The sequence below is a fragment of the Lissotriton helveticus genome, chromosome 10 (genome assembly GCF_964261635.1).
Source record: "Lissotriton helveticus chromosome 10, aLisHel1.1, whole genome shotgun sequence".
NCBI classification, from domain to species: domain Eukaryota; kingdom Metazoa; phylum Chordata; class Amphibia; order Caudata; family Salamandridae; genus Lissotriton; species Lissotriton helveticus.
Window position 1 is genome coordinate 1,099,805,155 of NC_136071.1, and position 24,836 is coordinate 1,099,829,990.

The 24,836-nt window shown below is 46.6% G+C and overlaps 1 protein-coding gene across 2 annotated transcripts in view; it reads right to left on the reverse strand.

Annotated features, from left to right (window-relative positions):
- LOC144784803 (Krueppel-like factor 8) overlaps positions 1–24,836 on the reverse strand; it is an 857,002-nt gene that overhangs the window by 21,291 nt on the left and 810,875 nt on the right. For both annotated transcript variants that reach the window (XM_078663848.1, XM_078663847.1), the window contains one exon: positions 14,184–14,754. In XM_078663848.1, the coding sequence (XP_078519974.1) occupies positions 14,184–14,754 (571 nt within the window). The remainder of the gene's footprint in view (positions 1–14,183; positions 14,755–24,836) is intronic.

Consider the following 24,836-nt stretch of genomic DNA (forward strand, 5'->3'; position numbering starts at 1 on the left):
AAGTGGTCCGGTTTTTTTTTGGGGGGGGGGGGGGGGGCGCAGAGTAGTGGATCACCAGCAGCGCTCAGTACCACCCCCACTCCCCCCCCCCGTGGATTCGAAACGGAATGGGAAAAATAAAAATACATATTTTCTAGCCGCACTGTAAAACCTCAACATGCAGGAACACATCAACAAAGCAACTAAGGGTGCTAACTACCAGATCAATACCTTAAGGAAACTCAAACCCTTCCTTCCAGCCAAAGATTTCCAAACTGCGGTACAAGCACTAGTCTTCCTCGAATAGATTACGGCAGCATCGCCCTCTGCGGTCTCCCCCTAACTACTACGGCACCCATAAGAGCTTCTCTAAACGCCGCAGCGAGACTCATCACTGGATCAAAAAAACACTCAAACATTTCCCCTGACCTGAAAGCCCTGAACTGGCTGCCTTTGGAAGCCAGAATACATCTGAAAATCGCCTACATGACGCACAAGGCTGTCCACCTGAGCTCACCCGGATACCTCGCTCAGAAGCTGACGATTTCTGGAGGCTCCAGAAACACTAGAGGCACAAACAATCTCTTGCTAAAGCCCCAAAGATTCCGCAAGGAAAAAACCTATAAACGCTCCTTCTCAGGAATGGCACCCAGGATCTGGAACTCACTCCCCCCTGAAACCAGGCTCATCTCCTCTACCATACTTTTTAAGAAAGAAGTAAAAACTATCCTCATGGCTAAATACACTTGAATTATTATTGGGGATGATATTTACAGACGCTGTACCATTCAGTTCTACTGATCTTTTTGCATTTTTGTATGACTCGTGTTATTGACCTATCTGATTGATTACGCTACCACTTATTTGTACTTGTATCATTATTGATGTATCTGTCTGACTATGCTCCCGCATGTACCTTCCCCACCCCAATTGTTATTTACTCACATGTTGTACCCTTCGTCTGTAAAGCGCTCTGATATCTGCAAAGATCTTGTTCGCGCTATATAAAACTTTCAAAATAAATAAATAAATAAATAAATTGTGCTTTCTTTTCCAATTTTTTAAACTGCATTGCTTTTATGGCCATTGGAAGGAAGAAAGAAAAAGAAAGAAAGAAATAAAGTCTGTTCCATCCTTTGCTAAATCAGGAAAGCCAGGTGGGGGTGGGAGATTTACCGGTACCACTGGATTCATTTTCGGAGTGAAGGTGCTCGAGACATATATTTATTTATTTAATACATTTTTATATAGCGCGGACTTTACCCAAAGGTGTCCGAGCGCTGTACAATAGAACCAGTTACGTTACAGGAGAGAAATGTTACAAACTAAACCACATACATAAATATATTGAAAATCCAGACCAGGGGCGGCTCTAGGCTCATGGTGGCCCTGGGCAGGGAGCGTAGGCAGGGGGCCCAGGAAGAGGGGGTCCGGGTGGGGCGCGGAGGCCAGTGAAGAGGGGGGGGGGGGGGGGCCAGGGTGTCTGGAAGTGGAACAGAGCCGGAGGCCGCCAAATCCCTGCCAGGGGCCGCCACGCATATATGTATCCATCCTCAGGATTATTACATTAAGGATATATATTGGCGTGGTGGCCGCTGGGGTTTGGTGGCCCTGTGCATGTGCACAGCTTGCACATGCCTAAGGCCGCCCCTGTCCAGACTGTGATCTGCGAAGAACCTCTCGAGTACTGGCCACGCTATAAGAGATACTTAAAATGAACTCAGCCAGTGGTACTCATTTTATCGCCCTTGCGAAGATGAAATGCTGAGCGGACCCGCCCGTTTCAGACCTGTGGCTAAGCCGTGAAACACAGATACAAGCAGGAGTCCACCGAGTGATCCCACCGGGCTGTGGGCAGGCTCGTGCTGCGGGAGGGCCCCTCAGCTGCCTGTTTCCTGCTGAGTTTACATCAAATCTGCCCTGATGCACTGCCTGGCAGCCAGGCCAGGCCGGAAGTGACCCAACCCGAGGGAAGGCCGTTTGACAGACAGGTCTGGGTGGGAATGGCCCCATCTGGCGCCAGGCCTCCTGCACTGCCTGATAAAGAGAGCCCCACCCCGGCCCGGCCCCTCCTGCACCGCCTGGACATGTGCAGCTGTTGCCATGGAGACACGGCCCCGGCTCGGCGCTCAGCCCTGGCACCTGCCAGCCTCGCCATCCTGCAAAGGTCATCCACCGAGAGATAGCACAGGATGGGCGGGTCACACCCCGGGACAGGGCTGGGTGGAGAGGAAGAGGGCGAGGAAGGCGGGAGGGAGGGTGTGGGAGGAAGGGGAGGCGGTGAGAGGGATGAAGGAAGGACGAGAGGGAGGGGCGCAGGAGCCCAAGGGGCGAGGAATGGAGCGTGAATAGAAGTGACAAGAAAGGAGGCTTTTAAAGGAGAGAGGTGGGCAGCGTGATGGGTGAGCGGAGGGAGGGGGAGAGACGGGGGCATTTTATAATAGGGGAGGCTTGACTTCAGGATGTGCGAGCTGCCGAAATTCGACGAGAAGGAGCAAAGCAAATCAGAGAGGGTCTGGGAGAAGGGAAGAGCGGAGGGGGGTGGAGAAAGACTTAAAGGGGGCGCACTAGAAAAAGGAGGGAGGGATGGTAAAATGGGAGTGGAAGCCAGCAACATGGAGAAAGAAAGCAGGAAGGACAAAAATGGCGGGAAATGTGAAGATAAAAGAAAGGATGAGAACTTGTTAACAAAGAGAGAAAGAGCGGAGAAGCGAGGGAGGAAGGATGAATAACACATTTATAGTAATGTCATTTAGCAGTTTCAGGTGCCATTGGTGGTTTTATTTATATACGAGGATGTCACGAAGTTCCTCGTCAGCGTGATGCATTCCGATACTGAGCAGCGACAGGCACATTATCCCGCCCTTGCATACAAACGACGCAGATGAGCATGGCATCGCAGCAGGCGGCCTGCTAGGTTAGCAGTTCTATACGCGGCCACCAGGTGCCACTGTTGCCTGGCCTACCATCTTGCATTCTCGCAGTCATTCCACGCTATTCCCCGGTCTCCTCCGCAGTTGCAGGATCCGAGGTACGAGAGTGCACGGGTAGGTGAACAAGAACAATGCGCGAGCTCCGCCCGCCCCGCCCTCCCCCGTCCCGGCCAGCTGGCACGGCCGCCGCCTGCCCCCGAGCACCAGCGTGGAAGGCGCTGCAGCAGGCAGGCGTTCAGGCCACGACAGGGCCCGCGCCGCATACTTCTTCCTAAATAGGGTACATTTCCCTCAAAAGTGCGGGGCTAGGAAAGTGCCCGTCGCCCGGTGTTCCCTGCCCGTGGCACGGGGTGTGCAGTAATCACAAGCCAGGGGCCCGAGTCTAGCGCCTGTCTAGTACAAGAACTCAGGACTTCGAGGGAATGTTCTAGTTACCAGATAATAGTGACAAATAGCGTAACAATGCAGAACGCAGCAGTTTTGTATCCTTTGTAAACATACAATATGCAGCAACGTACACCTAACACAGAAAAAAACCACAAGGACTGTCCAGGCAGTGCCAGCACGCCAGCCCTGGAAAACACTATTTTTCCGGTGGATGTGCACGTGTGAATGGGTGCAGCATGCTGTATCCGTGGCTCGCGGAAGCAAACCGTGATTGACACTTGAGCAGACTCGAGCACTCTCCGGAACCCCTGTAACTGTGCATGTATTTCTTAAAAACTCCCGGCTGGCAAACAGCTGAAGCTGTCTCTAGCTCAGAATTAAGAACAACAGACCTCTTTGACTCCAGTCAATAAGAATCCGAGATGCCAGAAGCGCTTTGGGGCGTAGAAAGGGTACCTCGATGCACTATACAAATGCATTTTACATTTTATAACGGGCAGCTGTTAAGATACCCCATGCAGTTAAAGCCCCTAGAAACACCATCAATCACGACACACGAGCTTAATGGCATATTGCCAAGCTGTGTTTGAGGGTCACACTTTAATACATTTGTATTCTGTAATCCGGAAGCTAATCTCCACAGAGCACAGAAGTAGTGGCCACTTTTGGGCCTACCTGCAAAGGATGCTTGGCCCCCGTCCCAAGAGCCATGTGTTTCGGTCCTCTAGGCTCGAGCCATGTTACGCATCTTGAGAGGCTTTGTTAAGGAAGACGAGAGGAGGAGGTGGCACAATGTCCTCAAAGAAGGGATAGAGGTAAGCTTTTAATGAGGGTAGACAAAATGCGTGGCTTTGCCCCAGCACCGAGGTAGGTGAAACCCTTTGACCATGAAGGCAAAATGGCAAATCGAGGTGTTAGCAAGACAACGCAAAATAAACAGTTTTGAGCCACTAAAGGACATAGGAATGGTTATTTAGCAGAACTCAAAACTCTCCTCTCTCATTTTATAGATTTCTCCCCATCTCCCTCCACAGATCTACCTCAACACACCACCCCTCCCTCATACCACACCTCCAACACCATTCACACCAATACATACTAGGAATCACTTACCACCACCCTACACTCTTAACCACCACCCACTCTAAAACACCCCCACTTCAGCCACTCTAAATGTTCATACACAAAGAAATTGCACACCAACTCGCCACATAACGCCCAATGACACTTGCCCTGAGGGATGCCCACCCACCCAGACTACCACCCAATGGTTACCGGGATACAACTTCCTTCAAGTAGGTCAACCCGTCCACATTTCTCAACTCTAAAAGCATATCTACCTATCAGCAATCACAGGGAAATCCTGGAAAAAGAAAAACAATCCACACACACATACACCACAGAGGTTGGTTACACATACACAGGCATACACGAACACACAACATGTGTCTTTGAACAGCTGGAATTTTAGGAGTTTACCAACACTGTGTTACCCAGCCCAGCCACCATAGTTTCTCAGACACACACACACACAGGCTCGCACACACAGCCTCCATCCTGTCACAAATGGTGTTTGGCTGAGTAAAACTTTGCATCTGCGTTTATTGGTCAGTACCTTTTTTGCATCTCTCTCTCTCTCTCTCTCTTTCACACACCTGCACAACCAACCATTCACCCTCTACTGCTTCTCTAAAATGTCATTCACTCTTCTTAACATCAGCTAAATTGTTGGAAACAGTCGGCCAGCTCACAATTGAATGTTGCACCACACCCTGGCTCTTTACAAAAACATGACTGAATCCAGACAGCAAAAGGAAACAAACCAAGAGAGAGCATATTCACCAGAGGCGCCAGGCAACTACTCCCCGCAATGGAGCACAGACTCAGTGGGAAACCTGGCTCCGACGACTACTCACCACTGGAGAGCACAGACTGCCCGACACCAGAGAACTCCTCCATCCCACAGGGAAACGACCGAAGAGCAAGAGACCTAGTGCCAGGCAAATCCGAAATGCCAATAGAGCACAGGTCCAGCAGCGAGAGCCGCAGTGTCCTGACATCATTCTCAAGCTAAACATCGACTTCAGATAAAATCATCGAAAAACAAAACATCCTTCATGAAACCTCGGATCCTGCACTGCCAACCAAGGCCACATAATCTCCTTTGCCTCAAACAACCAGGCAATCCATGCTAATTCCTTTCACAATTTACTGATGTCATCTCCATTCTCGAAGGGAAGGAGACTTCTGCTGAGCAGAGGCCTTAATGTGTGAGCCGAACCCTCCTAAAACAACACAACCTCAAACTTAACAAAGGACCACAAGCTTCATCAGCTGGCAAAAAAAAAGACTCTTGGGTGCACGGTCAACCTGATCTTTCAACAGACAGACACTCGGCAGAGGTCTCAGCAAGGCTGTCACACCTGCTCACTCACAACCAACTCAACCAGCAACAGCCACACACAGGACCAGGTCCACTGCGTGTAGATGGGCCCTCCTGTGCATGCACTGGTTGCCATGGGCCACAGAGGGCATCTCACAGGGTAAATACCCTTGGGTTCCAGCTCAAACTCTCATTAAAGAAGATTCTGCCTCGAGATTCAGTGACACCAGGGCTCGAGTCGGGGTACCACGCGGGTGGATGGAGTCCCCCCACTTATTTTACCGGGGGGACACCATCCCCCCTGCCAAACAGCTGGACTTCACTCTTTGGTCTCTGGGACAAGGAGCTCGGCACCTTCCGTGACGTCACTTTCTGTCGTGACGTCACTTCCGGTGACAGCGTCCCTCCACTTCTTTTTTTACGACTTGTGCCCTGAGTGACACCGTTACCTGGAAGACCACCTTCTCGGGATGGTGCAGGGAGGCTGCACACGGCTAGGTTAAAATTGTCTTCGTATATCTTCTACCCTTCTAGCAGGAGATACAATAAAAGCCTGAAGGTTCTCAGATGCATCACCTCCTATGTACACATAGTTTCACATCCTCGCCCGCGAACGTGGCCTGTTCATTTAGTTCTGATTTGCCAATTGTCCCTGAAAAGAACATATTCATATCCCCGCCAATGTCACTCAAAGGGTCAGGCCTCATCCCGATGCCCTGAGGACACTTTTTGTTAGAGTACCCTTATCTCAGCTCTCCTTGCCAGTTTCTAGTTCTAACTTGTGCCAAAGAGCTGTAGATGGCCCTCATTTAAGGAGATGCCTTTGTTCTTCAATTTTCTGGTGAGGAAAACGCACATCTGCCATGCAATGGTTTTTCTAACTCCAAACCTATGGGGATGCAGTTTCTTCAAGCAGCACAAGAGTTGCCCATGTGAAAGTGACTTGCGGATGTGTAACCAAAGTACTTCCCCCTTTAACAGTTTAGAAATAGACGGTCAGCGATGTCTTTCAGTCAATCACGCCTGGACATCTCTAGATCCACAAACATCTTTAATAAAGCTTCCTGAGTTGCCCTTGTGTTGGAAATGAGATCACACAAAACAATTGCTTTCATCCCCTGCTGATGCAGTACAAACAGGCATCACACTGGTTGCAGACCTGGACAGAGCCAGGTGACTTGAAGACTCTTGCTTTGCAAAAGCAATGCTCCGCGTGCACTGCAGCTATGGTAAGGCACCCCTTTGATGCCATGGAGGCAAAGCGATCCTCTTTATGAAAATATCCGCTTTGCCCTCTAAAAGCGAGCCACTACATGGCTGAGCATGTGATATGAGGCTTTTGTTCCCACTGCAGTTTAGTGTTCAGTACTAGCTCGGGTTTGCAAGCGGAAGTGAAGGTCGTCCACAGAAGCAATTCTTCCATTGTTCGCTTTTTCCCTGCATCGGGCATGGTGCATTGGTAGTGCCCGCTGGTGCTCTTCTCCTTGCTCTTAGGCTCGCCAGCTCAATGCTAGCCCAGGATGTGCTCCCAGCTACAGCCCTTGGTAAAAAATGTAAATCCTTATTTGTAAAGCACGAACTACTCATCCATACGGGTCTCGAGGCGCTGAGGGCCGTCGTGGAAATTAAGTGAGCTACTGCCTAGAGTCACATGGTGCTAAGCTGAGCTGCCGCCTGGCATCGAACAGTGAACACTGTGCTCCGAAGTCAGCTGCCCTGGGCGCTGCACCACACCTCTCCACTTCGGGGTTCTGCAGGAGGTGGCTTCCGACGGCCCCCAAGTTCTTTGGGTCTTCCTGGGTGGCTGGCATGGCACGTCTCCGGAAGCACCTGCAGGCTTCTTCTACCAGGAGAAAGGGCAGGAGCAGAGCCAGCACCAGCCCCACGTGCTCAGGAACTCCGGTAGGGAATGCTTGCAAGCCACCGCAGGGGGCAGAGCAGAGCAAGCGTGCATTCCAACCATAACATCTCCCTTGTTGGGTGTATGGACTAACATCAGTTTGTGATGGACAGCTGTGCCCCCTGCCTCCCATGCATACATGCTCTGCACAAACACGAAGCCTACACTCTTGCGCAACCACGCAGCTCGCACTCACCGCATACACACAACTTGCACGGTATCTGCAGACAAAACAGCTGCATATTCAATGCACATTATCTGTTCCAGCAAGTTAATACTAAGCCTGGGCTGAAAATTCGTCCCGCTCGCGAAATTTGTGGATTTTTGGCAATTTTGCGCTCTGCGAATCGCGCAAAATTGCCAAGCAATTCGCAAGTTCGCGATTTTTTTTTGCTTGTTCGCACTTCAAATATACAATCTCGCGCGCGCTGCGTTGACTTACCTTGATTCTGAGTTTGCAGAGTTGTTTTCCTCCCGCGAACAAGATGGTCGCGCCCAAAAACGACCGCATGGGTAAGTTCGCGGTAGCCATGCTGAAAAAAAAACTGCGAACACGCCAAAATAAAAAAATGCGCAAGTTCGCACAAATTCGCGGATTTCACGGACCGCGAATTCGCTTTCGCGCGAATTCGAAAATTTTGCCCATCCTTAGTTAATACACTGCCTCTGAGCACAGCGCCTTCCTTATTCCTGCACACACTTCTTGTATCACGCGCCTTCCTTGTCCCTGCACACACCGCTTTTGTTACAAGCTATCACACGGCCTTCCTTATTCCTTCCTGCACACACTACTTTTATCACGTGGCACCTTTTTTGTCCCTCCACACACTGCTTTTGTTACAAGCCATCACACAGCGCCTTCCTTATTCCTACACACACTGCTTTTATCACGCGGCGCCTTCCTTATTCCTGGACACACTGCTTTTATCACGCAGTGCCTTCCTTGTCCCTCCACACACTGCTTTCGTTACAAGCCATCAAACGGCGCCTTCCTTATTCCTGCACACACTGCTTTTGTTACAAGCCATCACGCGGCCTTCCGTATTCCTGCACACACTGCTTTTATCACGCGGCGCCTTCCTTATTCCTGGACACACTGCTTTTATCACGCGGCGCCTTCCTTGTCTCTCCACACACTGCTTTTGTTACAAGCCATCGCACAGCGCCTTCCTTATTCCTGCGCACACTGCTTTTGTTACAAGCCATCACACGGCCTTCCTTATTCCTGCACACACTGCTTTTGTTACAAGCCATCACAAGCACCCTTTACTTATTTATGCACACATTGCTTTTATCACGCGGCGCCTTCCTTATTCCTGCACACACTGCTTTTGTTACAAGCCATCACACGGCTCCCTTTAGCTCAAAAATGCAAACTATGCAGATCTGTGGGCCGAAACCGGATTCCGAGGAACGATCAATTTTGGAATGATGTTTATCAGATAACGGATGAATTTCCTACAACTCACAAAAAAACAATATCCCGGCCACAAAGGGGATGGTAACTGGTTTCAGACTATGTGTGTGCAGGCGTCGTGTCCTTTGTCATGCAAGGGATGCCGGGCTCTGCATTGAGGTCAACGCATACCTGCCTGGTTCGGGGGTATAAGGCTGAGTCAGGCATCCAGGCTGCCCATGGGAGAGAAGGGGGCTAACCTCACACGGTGCCCCCCACACACAGCTATACTGGCATCATTCTATATGTGATCACTGTGCAGGCTGCCCATATGGGAGTGGGGTTCCTAGACACCCAGGGTGCCCCCCCATACACAGCTATACTGGCCTCATTCTATATGTGATCACTGTGCAGGCTGCCCATATGGGAGGGGGGATCCTAGACATCCAGGGTGCCCCCCATACATGGCTATACTTGCATCATTCTATATGTGATCACTGTGCAGGCTGCCCATATGAGCGAAGGGGCCCCTAAACACCCAGGGTGCACCACACACACGGTTATACTTGCATCATTCTATATGTGATCACTGTGCAGGCTGCCCATATGGGAGTGGGGTTCCTAGACACCCAGGGTGTACCCCATACACGGCTATACATGCGTCATTCTATATGTCATCACTGTACAGGCTGCGTCTCCGCTCCCAGACGAGCTTTCTACAGCCTTCAAAATGTTAATCACTGTTTGCCAAGTTATTTTCATATTCAAAACAGATCCTGCTTTGTAAATGAATTGTTTGTTTAGAAACGGTTTGCTTAGCAGTACTGATGTTGCCGTTTCATCCTGGGTTGTAAAAATTCCAAAAATGTAGCTTGAAAGGGAAAGGAAGCAGTATGAGCAAGATCAAGCGAGGTAACAGGGAGGCAATATCCTTTTAAGAGTTTATTGTTCCCTGGTTACCTCTGTTGATGTTTAAATATCACTATTGAGAGTTTGAGATTCTAATTACAGCACTCCAAACGGTCATACATTGTTCAGTCTGGGCTTAACTATGGAGCCCTCAGCACAGAAGCTGTACATGCTGGGAAAATCTATTTTATGAAATTTGAATATCAATAAAGAAAAATATTGAAGAAACTTAAAATGGACTCTACTTGAATTCATCTTGGACTATTTGGATCCTGGTTATCTATTGGAACATTGTCTGTTCTCTTGATTCCAATCTCTATGATAGATAGAGCTTCTGTGCTGAGGGCTCCATACTTAAGCCCAGACTGAACAATTTATGACCGTTTGGAGTGCTGTAATTAGAATCTCAAACTCTCAATAGTCTTTGTGGCATTCACTTCCTGTGTATGCATATAGCACCTTGAGGTAGTAGGTGTCTTGAGTTTCTTTAGCACCCTCTGTGTATTTAATTATGTTTTGTTGCTCCATATACATCGTGTATTATGTGCATATATAATACTATTGTATTATAAAGAATTGTGCGGACGCTTCCTTCGGGAACACTACTACCTAAATTCTGTTTAAATATCACTATTCAAGCCTCCAGGTTCTATCTGGTTCATTCCTCTCATGCTCTCGCTCTCTCTCCCTCTCTGTTTCTCGTGCATCCAGTCTCTCTCCAACCCATACACACACCTGCAAATCCAATAACTCACTAATACACTCATACACCCAATCCGGCCACCCATGACCTACCCCATCCAGTCACTCACTCATACACCCACTGGCTCAAACACTGCTATTCAATCCCATGGCTGCCTATTACCCAATCACCCATACATTGATTGACGTACACCCCAGTCTTTGCACCAGTTCATCCATCGGCAACCACCATGCCCATAGTCACCCATCAAAAGATAAGAGCTTTAGCCAGGAGCTATAGCTCAGAGGTACAGGCACTTGCATCTGGGCTCATGCACCCCTCATGGACAAGAGTTCGAAAAATAAGCACTTCCATACAACAGTTCAACCACCCACAGACCATACCCATCCACAAGTACTTCAACTTACTCACCCACAAGCTCATTGAACCATTTACCTATCCATCTGTTTCACTCACCCATCCACCCTCACACTGGATCCTACTTCTATTTAGAGTGGACGACCTTTACGTCGACATAAACTTTACATCAACCACGGCCATTCCCTCATCCTGCCATTACTACAACCGGGCAGATGCATTAATCAAACTTAATCACAACGATTTGAGAACAAAAGCCAAGCTCAGGGAATGACGAGTCGCGGTACGACTCTGGGCAATAGCTTGCTTAATCTCCACAGCGGCCCCTCGCGGCGGGATGCCCGACTTTCACCTTGTGGATACCCTGATATCTCACAGGGGAATATCAGGACGGGTTCCCTAAGCAAGCGCCGGGAAACCCACTGCGGGTAGCTGTGCGCTATATAAGCTCAACTACATTTACATTTACATTTACCATTAAGGACCAATGCACAGTCCATGTGGCAGTCAGTTGATTCGATAGTGTTCAAGTAATAGTGGTGCACACACTCACCCATGTACTCACTTATCACTCCGCACATTCATCCATATAGTCACCGAAAACCTCGGCCTTCTACTCACCCATTGATACTGCTCGATTGAGCTATTCACGCATCCATTCATTACTTGTCCACCCAACCCATTGCTTTCGCACCCACACAACAACACACACTAACTAGCCCGCTAACAGTACACTTACTCAAACGTCGGAAGTGATCGCCTGGCCAGGACAAAACATAACAATTGTGTCACCATCACCTGGAAAAACAGAAAAGAGGTGACCCCCAGAACTGGACAGAGTATCCCAGATGTGGCATCAAGAACTAGACAACATGGCGCAGACTCTCTCCAGGGAGGTGGAAACTGTTCTCCAGACGAGGGTCTACCAGTGCTGTTTATGCCACACAGTGAGGACACAACCACCCTTTTCTGTTGGTCTTTGATCTCTCCATCTGCTACTCAGCATTTCCTTTGCTGTCCTTTGGGTCTTGTCTTGTTGTTTACACACTCTGAATGCAGCCAATAGGAGGTTTTAAACGCAGCCCTTGACCAGTGAGGGGTTCCCTGCTGCTGCCCTGCTCCTGCAGCTGTTCTGTATAGGATAGAAAAAGTGCACTGCTGTGTTCTGTGTAGTCCCAGTTGTGTGTGTGTGGTGGGGGAGGCAACGCCTTGAATCGTGATGCGACTGTTTCTTGTCTCTGAGAAGCTGGCACGGCTGTAGTCAATTCTGTGTACACGAGTGCGTCAGGGACGCCTGGGCCAAGTCACGCGCACTCCCGCTGCCGGCCCTGTACGTGGGATGCGTGCGTGCGCACGTATGCGTCAGGGGGCCCTGCACTGACTCTGCGCGTGCTGTACCTGTGAAGTGTCAATCAAGCTTGGCTGCAGTCACCCTTCCATCACAAAAGGGTAGTTGAGCCAAAGCTCATTTTCGTATGCGTCTAAACTCCCTTCCGTTCACATCCCTCCCAGCATGAGCTCGTGCTCTGTATCCACTCATGACTAACACAGACCCCCCCCAAAGTAAACAGTGGAACCAAAATCACATTATGACTTCTGAAACTGGTGCAGGGTGAACAACTACTCGACTTTTTATGGCTAGTGTTTAAACGTAATGTCCGAACTGATCGGTTAGCTACCATAATGCGTCTTATTTTTCTGTTTTCCATCTCCCTTTACACCTCTTCTGGCGTTTTCAATTTTACTGAGTCCGCCCAGTCCTATTTTGAATTAAATATTTAGTTTTAATCTTTGCAAATTATGCATTTTAATGCATTTGCTGCTTACATCATTTATTTACTGTTTATACACGTGTAGGTCTTACTTCTACGTAAATATAATATTTCACGAGAAAAAAATAAGCTACATACCAAATGCTGTAACAACTGAGAAAACTGTGACCGTCATGTACAATAATGATTTTATTATTTAGGGAGGGATCTAATTTTATTCTAATTAGAATCTAATTTTCGGCCATCAGGATGTGTTTCGCAATAGTGCACATGGCGGGAAAATGTATGTGTTGGTGCAACGAGGTTGGGATGAGGCTGCGCAAAGAATAATAACAAACACAAAAGAAACGCGCCCAAAAGTCAACAGAATAAGACTTATTTGGTGATCGCCCACTCCAAATCAAGTGGGACCTGTATAAAAACTCACTGGACTGTTTAAGGATGTCAAAAATTCCCTTCTTCTACAGGAGCCTATTTATACGTGAATATTTGTATATTAATTTCGCAAACAGGCAGCATACCACTGTCATGCAATGGCTCCGTTTCAATACATATTACTAAGTGATAAGGTCATTAGAGTGGCGAAGGTGTTCATGAGGCTCTTCATATTTCTAACAAAAATGTATACTTTTTTTTTTAAGTGTCACAGCAAATTAACATGTTTGACAGTTGAACGCGGCCTACTCCACTGACTCAAAACGTCTTAAAAAGAGAAAGAGAGAAAAACAGGTTCAAAAATTCACTACAACGACCAGTCAAGGTGGAGGAAATGATGTCATCTAACATGCAATTCTTGGTCCAGGAACAGGAAATGATGTAATCAAACACGTAACCCTTGCTATTTGCTGTACTATTCGACTTTTGGTACCGGAGGTGGACACCATACCACTTAACATGCAACTCTTACTACCAGAAAATGAAACTGAAACATGAACATGAAACATACAACTCAGCATTGCAGGAGGGAATTATGTCATGTAACAAAACTCTTGCTATGAGGGAATAAACACTGTCATCTGACTTACATTTCTTAATCCTAGGGAAACAAATTAGGTCTCCTGGTCTCGGCAGTTATGTGGGATATTTAAACTGCTCGCATAACTTGGGTGAGTCCCTTTTGTATACAATATGGAATTAAAAATAGAAATTGACAGTCACCTGGTGACCCTTGAACTTTTTTTTAGACCATAGTCTTGTAGAGTGTGCACAGCATATGTATGCTCACTTCCCAACTCTGTTTGCAATGCAAATGGATTAGTTGGAAAAAAGTGAATTACAATTCCACAGCACTATCTAAACCACAACCCTCAAAACAAAATATATAGTTGCACACCTATGTGGTTTCACAACCACATGTAAAGAACCAGAGTTTCCTTTGACGAAGAAAGTGGTAGGTGCCAAGGAACTACAATTCAAAGGAATGGAAAGTATGTGACACCGATGGGAATAAAACTGTGATCTTACCAGTTCCTGCAGATTTTCCGTCTCCTCCAATCAGAGGTACAGTCATAGAAGCCGTCATTCCGTCCGTCGGCATGTTCGTGTACACCACCGGCAGCGACTGCACCACCAGCGGGATAGTCTGCAGGCTGCCCATCTTGCTGGGCATGTTGACGGATGGAATGGTATGGATCACGTGCAGTATCTGCTGCCCACCACTGCCCTGCGTGGAAGCGAGAATAGACCCGGGCGACAACACTGCTGGGATGGCGGACGAGGAGCCCAAGCTTGACGATGACATGGACATCATCGTGGCATACGGGGAGGGAGCCGGCGTCAAAATTGGAGACGACCGAGAGGACGGGGTCTGCAGCAGGGCCTTGAATGACCCTTTGGACTTGTTCAGCGACAGGTCCACAGGTTCTGCCTGTGGTTGGCTGGAGTCACTATCCAGAAGTTCCTCAGGTGGCTCCAATTTGATGTCCTGAAGCAGAACTGGGTTCTCCATCCCACGGTCCTCAAGAAGCGACGACGCAGCCATCATAGCCTTCCCCGTTTTCAGTTGCAACGGTTTGGTTTGTACCGGGCTGCCAGCCTGCAAGAGAGGAAGATAGAGTCAAGCCAAACTACTGAAACAGCTCTACATCAAGTAAACAGTCAAGTCAACTTTTAAAGCTGGATTCAATTTCTGATGCTAACGTTTAGCTTGCCGCAATGTTTGGAATACCATATCAAGCAAGCTCTTCCAACAACCGAACAAGTAATTTACACTTATGGGTCCCATGCCGTCACAAGCTAGATGCACTGGAAACATACCACTCTTACCACCACAACTCTGCCCAAGTTATACCAAGGATAGGGAACAGCTAGATTTGTTTTTACAGATCCAGGTTCTTACTGTTGTCAAAGAGGCACCACCCGCGCCTCGTCCACAATGTTCTGAAATAACTCTAATACCACTTGGAGGATGTGCTATGGTCTCTCCTAGACTTCTATACGGACCGAGAGGGCACATAGACACCATCCCAACCAACGAGCACATTTAAAACCGCGCTACCTCACGACAATGGATCATCAACATTTATCTGGATTGTATGCATTGTAACAGGTACCCCTCAAACCAACATACTTTTCAAGCATGCCTAACTACCAGAGTATCTACTTGCTAAACCACTCAAAAACCAGTCTACAGCTCAAACCAAACTCTTTTCAATCACTATAACAAACTGAGTACCTACTTACTCAAACACTCTTTTAAAAAATGCATAACAAACTGAGTAACTTCTTATTGAATCACTCAAAAAAGTAGACTACACTTCAAACTAACAGTCTTTTCAAACATTCATAACTACTTACTCAACCACTCAGAAAGCATACTGGGGCCTGTTACCAACTTTCTAGCAAACATTCCTAAACGAGTATTGTTGGTATCTGTTTCCCAGCTATTGTAAGTACCATGCTCTGTGTCCATCACGCTTAGCGAACTAGACATTAAGTGGTTTGACTCGTGTAACATGCCCAATATGTGCCAACTGCAGCATTTCACAGACTCCAGAGTCTCCAGTTCCATTTGCACTTTTAACCTATGAAATCTGTGCCCATCCTTAAAAACCAAAATCAATAAAATTAAACAAGCACTGGTAAAGACATCAAGCCTGCTGATGAACGCTGATCTTTTGGCTTTCTATTTATTTTATTTGTGGTGGCACACATTGTATGAAAACAAGCATTGTCTAAAGACCAGAAAGCATTTATGTAAGAGCACTCTTTGCATCTGTAGTCCCTGGCACTGAAGGGGACTACTTATTGTGTGGATGTGAACACTGTGCAGGAACAGAACTTCAACTCACACATCCAGGTAAGCTACTGGCTGAAGAGGGCTGGCACTGTGCCCCATGCTGTATGCTGTGGTGAGCAGAAACAAAATGTGCTTGACGCTGCAGCAGGCCAATGGGTTAAGAGGAATCACCGAAAGCCCATGCAAGTATTGATAGTACATACATTTTACTTTTTAAAAGTCTTAGCTTATTAAGGGCAGGCCTGCAAAACGGGGCCTTGGAACAACTAAACATGATACATATTTTCGTTTCCACACACAATCTCCTTGCATTTAACCCATCATGTGCAGACAGTCTTACACAAAGAAAACATGATCAACACAAAATCTTAGTCAAACACATTGCCAGCCGTGTTACCTGTTTTAAGTCAGTCTTCTTTTTACTCTTGCCCTATAACTGTTCAAGCTGGTATTATTCACTACAGCATAGATGGCTCTTGCTGCATTTGAACTGCTTTTTAGGTCTCGGCTAGCGAAAGGCTGCGCTTGCGCAGTCTCGCTCCGAGACTTTATGTCTTAGAGAGTGGGGCTTGAACCCGCCCCTCTTCTCCATTGGCTGGCTTACTAAATGGAAGCCAGCCATTGGACGAGAGGGGCGTCTGTCCGTTTAAGCCACGTCTTTTTGGGATTGAGGGGTGTGTTTTTTCGTTTCCTTCTGTTTTCTTTCTCTCCTCTTCCCATTGGCTGGAATTTTACATTCCAGCCAATGGGAAGAGGAGAGAACAATAAACACGCCCCTCAATCCCGAGAATGACAGTGGTTTCTCCGAGGCATTTCTGCTTGGCCTCAGAGAAACGTGGTGGTGTGTATGGCGTTGTCTGACCGGCCGCACAACAGACAGAGACCCCTCCCCCCGAGCCGGTAAGTTTTCTTATTATTACAAAGATGATTATTTATTCTGTCAACTAATTAACATCTTTACATTGATCTTTCTAAATCTTTTGTTTTGCTCCTTTTTTGTACTATGATAAACTTTGTCACTACACACCACAATATGGAGCCCACTTTTGGTGTTCTTTGTCAATCTCCCACCTATGTAACATTTTCGCGCCTTTTGTAAATTTGAGTCTGGGGCTGTCTAAAAGCACGTCGAGCCCGGTATAAGTGATCGTACATCAATTGTAGAGCCGTCACTACACACTACAAAATGGCGCCCACTTTCAGTGTAGGCATAGTCCTATTTCTATGGAGGTGATCACAGATCTCTGCTGATCGCCCACCTATGTTACGTTTCGCGCCTTTTGCAATTTAACTATGGGGCTCTTTAAAGCCCCTCAAGTCAGGCATAACTGATCGCACATCGAGTGTAGAGCCGTGGGCCAGAGCGTTCTGGATACCAGATTTTATAAAACAGGTAAGCGCGGTAGCTGGGGGTCTCTATTGTCTATTCTCTATGCTCCTCCTTTTAGGGTGGACATTATGATTTTAAGTAGTGGGGGGACTATGCTAATGATTAACTCCTTCCTGACTGAGAGGAGAGACCCTGGATAGCTGATATAACGGGAGTCGGGATTGCATTATTATTTAATGGGGGCCAGAGTACTGCGCCCGCGTACAATTTAATTGTAGTCGTTTATGGGCGAGTATATGTATATAAGCAGTTGGATGGTCATATTAAGGATGAATTCCTTCTGCATCAAGAGAAGCGATGTTGGAAAGCTGGCATAACCGGAGTTGGGACTGCCTTAATAGTCGAGGTGGTTAAGAGCATTTCACCCGCGCTTTACTCAAGTACTGTTGTTTTGCGGTCGATATAGTGATTATTAGTAGTGGGGGTACTAGGTAAATGACAAACTCCTTTTTTTTAAATTGAGATGCGAGGTGGTTAAAATCGGGAATTTCGGGAGTCGGGACTGCCTCAATGATCCTTGTGAGGATAAGCATGGCATCCGCGTTTAATCTAACTCCTGGTGTTCGCGATAAGGTAGTTAATTGACTGCCTGTCATTTCGTTGTCTTTCTTTATAGTGGAACATACATAATTGTTTGAGCTAAAGCTACAGACTAATGTGGAACAAAGACTGACATATAAGAACGCAGAAGACTGGCCAGAGTCTCACCTTCTCAAAGTATTTAGGTTAGTACTTGTGGCAACTTGCAAGATAATTATGGCTACCAGAAACAGACTAGTTGGACCCCGTTGATCCACTTGAAGAGACAATATATAACAGGTTCATGTTTCCCTTTCTTTAGGACTAGCCTGGCCTTTTAGTGCATTGGACCACAGGCACAAGATATTGAAAAATCTGACTTTGACGAAGGAAACAATCTTTCGTAAGGATACTAGGGGAAGCAGGTTAAACTCATACCATGTATAAACTCCATCCCAGGTACCTTTTTAATGACTTATTTTACTATGTATACAGACACAGAAGTGTTGAGTACAAGGGAGGACGTGGTCTCTGAACAAGAGATTACACGAATAGCTGCTGGTTGATAATTTCTAAGAAATCCCCCCATTCTCTGATCCTGTGAGTAATTATGTGAATTTATTTAATATAGGGCCACAGAACTAGACACATTGACCATAAACGACAGGGTTCACCCTTTCTTTTCTTAAGATACAGTTGATCACAGTATGATGGTGATAGCTGTTTTCAAAACTGGTGGTTGGTACTCTGGAGTCTCTCTATATTCACAGTATGATGGTGAGAGTTGTTTTCAAAACTGGTGGTTGGTACTCTGGAGTTTTTCAAAGTTCATACTTTTCTAAACACCATTCACACTATGGTATGTTTAATAAATGGTGGTTTGAATGATTTGTTTTGGGCCCCCATTTGTAAGTAGTGGGAGCAGTACATTTGTAGGGTGACTTATGACCAACAGTCTCTACTGTGTGTTCATGTTCGGTCCAATCAACAATTTATAAGTGCTTTACTAGTAGTACTCATAATAAGTGACTTTCTTGTATTTTAAGTTGCTGTGATATTGATGTGGGTATCTGGGAAGGTTGTCTAACCACCCTTCTTATACCACCGAAACACGCGTCAACCCTGTATTGAGCCTTGTGATCTGAATATAAATATCTATTTGGTCGCAGAGGTTTCTTTTGTCACACATAGCCTCTACCTTGTACAGATGCTGGCTGTATGAATTGTTGTGAGATTATGGATGTGTTTGAATGGTTGTGGTATGGTTGTATTTATTGAAGTCAATCCTGGGGTGGTTGTTTTTCTACTGAATGGATTTGGTTATATAAAATTGTATGTAATAATTGTGATAATCTTGTTTTTCTTGCCTCTGTACCTGCTTCTGATCGTTCCCTGCTTCTGATCGTTTTTTCCTTGCCTCTGTTCCCTGGGGCGTTACTGGGCAGAGATGGGCGTGTGGCTGACCTAGACTGAGGGATGACTGTGTGTGTGTGTTGGGCTCTGTGTGTGTGTAGGTGGCTCTGTGTGTGTGTGTGAATGACTCTGTGTGGGTGGCTCTGTGTGGGTGGCTTTGAGTGTGTGGCTCTGTGTGTGGGTGCAAATGCAATAGGTCTCGCATTTGCGAGAGATTAAGCTATTGGCATTGTAAATGACAATGCCATTTATTTATATGTTTTAAAAACAAAAAAATAAATAAAAATAATGTCATGAGCAATGCCAATAGCTCTAACTGTAACAATGCCGAGACCATTGCATTGTAAATGCTTGTTCTGCATGGCACATTCTATTCGCACACCATCCTGAGGCAATGAGACCTGGGGCGGCCTCTTTCCTATGCCCTGCACGGTCAGGTGATGTCTCAGTAGAAACACATTGACATTCTAAGAAGTCACGTGACTGCAAGGAATCCGGGCAATGTTTTAGTGGAGAAAGGCAGAAAGAAGCATTATCTAAATGTCAGAAGATATCTCTATATTGTATGTAAAAGCACGCATTGCATCAGCAGTACCTGGAACTGAAGGGGACCGCGTCTTGCGTGGATGTGCACAAGAGGCGTCCAAAGAAGTCCCAGCAGGATGGACCCAGGACAGATTTTCGGAAACGTCATGTAATACAATGAATGGGAATGGAACTGTTACAGTCTTTGGTTATCTGGAAAATGTGGCATGGATCAGACTCTGTCTCGATATTCAGCATTTTTGATTCAAGGAGATAACACAACACAAAGGCCTTGAAACACCACCACACTTTTGCCAGTTCTGTGTGCAGCTGGCAAGGACCATGGGGGCTGAATACATGCACAGTTGTGTTCACGGATTATCTCAGGGCATGATTTCAAGTGTTGCTGCACAACACAGGCAGAATGACAACTGCAAAACGTGGGTGCTGCCAACAGCAAAATGCACCTACTGCTGAGAATCTTTTGTGCCAGTTTGTTCTGAGTTGTAAACAGATGGCAGTTCGTACCCTGCTCTTGACTTTTTTGGGTTGGAACGCATCCTAGCGCGGAGACGCACTGTCCTAGTGTATTCATGCGCTTAATAAATGTTTTTATTATTATTATTGACAGCTGTCACTCGGCGGCTCGTGGCCTTCCATCTCGACCAGCTTCAGCATTCGGTACGTTCACAAGTGTCAACACATCACCCTAGGAAGGGCTTCCTTGTGACAGTGAAGGTCAAAGCCAGCCATTTATTTTTTTAGGCTATTCTAGAAACGCGCCCCCTACCCTAGTGCTACGAAACTCACTTCAAGGACACTAGTCCAATAGCTCAGATATTCATATGCAGTATTTTGGGCAGTTCCGTCAGCAGAGGACGCCACAGTTCTGGCTAGATGGCCAATCACCACTCTGACGTCAAAGGAATCCTGATAGGGGGTGGGGTGCGTTCTTACTTCCTGTCATGTCACAGTTGTTATCTGTGCCATTTGAACCCACACTATACCCCGCACTGAACGCGGCATGGGGGTATTTCAAAACTATGCCAATACCTACCCCATCCGGGTGAGCTATGCAAGAGGGGAGACACCCTTTTCACGTTTACAGGCGCCCTATTTCAAATTTCGATCGCCTGAGCTTTATTTTCCCTTGCACAAGGATGTGTGCAAATTTATTTTTGCCACATTTACAAGCTCTGTAGAAAACTTTGCGACCATGAGAAGGTTTTGTTTTGCCACAACGGCGGGGCAATCGCAAATCTTGAGACAATTTTGGCCGCAGAACTCTGCCTTGCATACCATATACTAATACTACCAAGACACAATGAATGGTCGTCCTCAAACGGCAAGTGCACATAAAAAATAAATCTGTGCAGGGTAAACTTTTACAGAACAACGCTGTCAACAGTTTACGGCATGGCTGCTTTTAATTAGAGTAAAAAAATGTTCGCGCTGTTGAACAAAATTACCTGGGTATACGGAGACACTTTGCACTTGCGAAGTTTAAAGAGAAACGCAAAATGTGTACAGGGTGAAAATTGTGAAATTCGTAGTCGAATTTTAAACACTAAACACACTCCCGGCCTTGACATGGGTGTTCTGATATTCTTAATTATATAACGTGTGAACTTCAAATATTTATTTTTGAGTATTAAACGCGAGACCGCCCACTCCAATGCTGCTGCGGGCACCACGTTTGCTCCAATAACCTCTCACAGCCGCCGGTGCCCGGAGATGCACCGCCAGGGCCTGGCAAGGTGTGGCCCTGCGCTCCCTCCCCAGTGTGCGGAAACCCGAGCCGGGCCACGCCCGAGCCGCGCGCCGTGCCAGGGGCGTTGGCAGGCCTCGGCCCGGCCTCGCCACTCCCAGGGCGGCGGGCCTCGGAGCAAAGTGCGCCTGAAAGGCAGCCAGGCGCGGGCGGGCAGGGCCGCCCGAGATAGGGGCTCTGGAGCTTGGGTGGGGCGGGCGGGGAGCGGCCGACGCCGCGCGTGTCTCGGCTCTTCCAGCCCTGCAAACGTGGGCCGGGGACTCTGCTCCCCATCTGGAAAAGCAGGTTATCGCTGCATGCGGGCTGGGCCCATCCGCACGTCCTAGGATCAACAGAACTGGCTCTGCCTTTCATCATTCCAAGGCCGAGAAAAAAGAGGAAGCACTTGATTGTGTAGTAACACGCAGTTAAACGGTGTGTTTGTTTTTTATCTCCTCAAAACAAACATTACGTTCCATCGTTACACTTTAGTAAGGTCATACTGACTTCTGAGGGGATATGTTTAGGAGAAATTACAAAAAATAAACATGGCTCCGAGAGACCTCTTAGCTTTCTATGAATATACTGATGTCATGACTCTTGAGGCCAGGCAATTTGAGCCGGAGCTCCACCTTTGGAATTCCTAAGTGCCCTCAAGACCGGGCTGTTCCAATGAGGCCTGGGCCTGCAAGCGCCTGGATACCCTATCCGGTGATTAGCAGCGCTGTATCAACCCGGATTGATTGATAGAACTAGTAACACTTTAAATGATACCATCTTGTTTCACTGAACATCCTGTTCCTCTGTATCCATGTTTAGTGTCTTGGACTTGTGAAGTAACCCTCACAGGATTCGAAGGATGACTGGGCATTATTTCAGAAGCCCTTTTGAGGCTTTGCCCATCATTATTAGAAAAAAATCAGACACACTAACAAATACTGGCAGGGCTAGGGTTCCACTCACACGGGGTTTTATGCACAGGCAGCCTGATCATGCAGTTCTGTGGCATGTGCACACAACACACACATACCACACTATTTTACCATTAAAGTGTGAATACATTATAGAATTTCAGACGATCAGCCTTAGTATTAGCACGCACTATCAGTGCACACAGATCATAAAATGGTGTCTGGATGAAACTGTGCAGTTTCTGGTGGATTCTGTTGATTTTTTGTTAGATTCCCCACTTTTGCTTCTTTTGGTTTTTAATCCATCGCCCTCCACTCCCCAAGTGTAGGGCAATTTGCGGGTCGCATGACCTCAGTGTGGACACATTCGAGCACATGCAATCTTTATCAAGAAAGGGTGACCCGCCCCAGGCTCCCATGTCCTGCGAGGGTGTGGTGGGGCTGACGAGCTCCAGGCCTGCTTCCTTCTGAAAGTGGCTGATGACAAAATGTCCAGGCACAGAAAGTTCTCAAGCTGCCAGAACATTGTGTGCTCATCTCTTAGCTTTTTTTGTGACCACCCTTACTTGCTAGGGTTGCACCCTCGAGTTTATAAGGAAAGGTCACAGATATCTCATGGGAGTGTTCGTAAGTGAAAGCAAAAGCAATCTTTGGAATATTTGTTTCACTAAATTCTGAAGGATACTTTTCAAAGTTACAGATAATGTAGTGCGCTCCTGCTGGTAGCGGTTACATAAAAGGCCTTATTACTTTCCTTATGAGCCATCTACATTCCCTTATAAAGAACCCCATATGACTGTACCTAGAATCCTAGCAGAGTTGTCCTACATTTTACTAAAGCTTTCCCTGTTTATTTCTGCAAAAATCCCAAAGGAATCCACCATGAAACACAGAAGAAACACCACGCTTTCGGAGTTTGTTTACAACAATCTTCGCATTCTTCATAACTGTTTTGAACTTTTCGGTGTCCTTTAAGGAGCCTTTTAGTTATAGTACATGGCAATGAATCGGTCGAAAGGTGTGTGTGTGGGGGGAGGAGTTTTTTTTTTGGGGGGGGGGGTCGGGGCGTGTCCCCTGCAGATATGAATAGCAGGGCGGCTTGCTCTTGAATCAACCTCATGCCTCTTTCTTCCACCAGCTTACACTTCTGTAACAGGGTTCTTCTACCTATGTTACAATTTTCCTTTATTTCCATTCCTCTTTTCTGTGGCCTGTCAGAGTCTGATGGTACAATAATAATTGAAGTCTCCAAAAATGGGCGCTGGCGGCCACCACCCCCACAAATTTATGCACAGTGTCTGAGTGTGCACGCATGTGTGTCTGTGTGTGTCCAAGTCTGTGAAACACGAGCATTTACCACCTGAAGTCCCATGTATGTGGCTTTAATGCCATCTACTTGTTAGTGACTATACATTTCAACATTTAAGCCAGAAAATTCAAACTACGCAGTATAGTGTGGCACAATTTGCAATAGTAATACTTCATGGTTTTATGTTATTTATTGACTGTAAGATTATTGTTCTATCCTGTTTTTAATTCTTTTGTATTATTGATGTTGATAAATGTATGTTATATGTATATTGGCAGTGATGACTTGTACTTTTATGGATATTTTATATCCGAATAAAGACCATTTGACTTCATTATTTCATCATTTTCACGCTGTCAGGACATTGGTTGCACCTAATTAGTGCCAGTTTAACACCCCAATATAGCATTAACCTTATGCGTGCGGCGGCTATTTTTGCGCTGTGCGGCTTTTTTCAAAAAGCCGCGTTACATGACGAGCTGAGCTCGTCATCAGCGCCGAAGTGGTTAAGCAACAGAAAGATGACCAGTCACCCTTTGCAACTTCTCTGTACGGCAAAATGTGTCACTGCTTTTTTAGTAACATTTGAACTGTTTGAGTTAGGAGCAATTTTTGGGGGGGTTAAAATCAGCAGATTATGCAGTAGATGAGGGGATTATTTGGCAAATGTGGCAAAGCTATATTTATGAGAAAAATGCCACAGCCGCACAATTGCATAATTCCAGTGGCCTTGACTATATATAGCATGATTTTATGTATATTCAGCAAATTATACATTTAGGGCCTTATTTAGAGTTTGGTGGACCGAAAACTCAATCACAAATGTGGCAGATGTCCAGATTTCACACACAGGCTGTAGTGCTGCGGTTTTTACATGGGGATTCTACCAGGACGCCTCACTATGTGAAATATCTGGGTTTCTGGCGGCTCCTATCACAAGGAACACACACTGTGCTGTATCGCTGGATGCGGCTGTGGTTTTCCCATCCGCGTGTTGTCTGTCCGGGGCACTGCAATAAGCTCTCTGTGGTTTTCCTGTAATAACGTTATTTAAAGGTCACACAA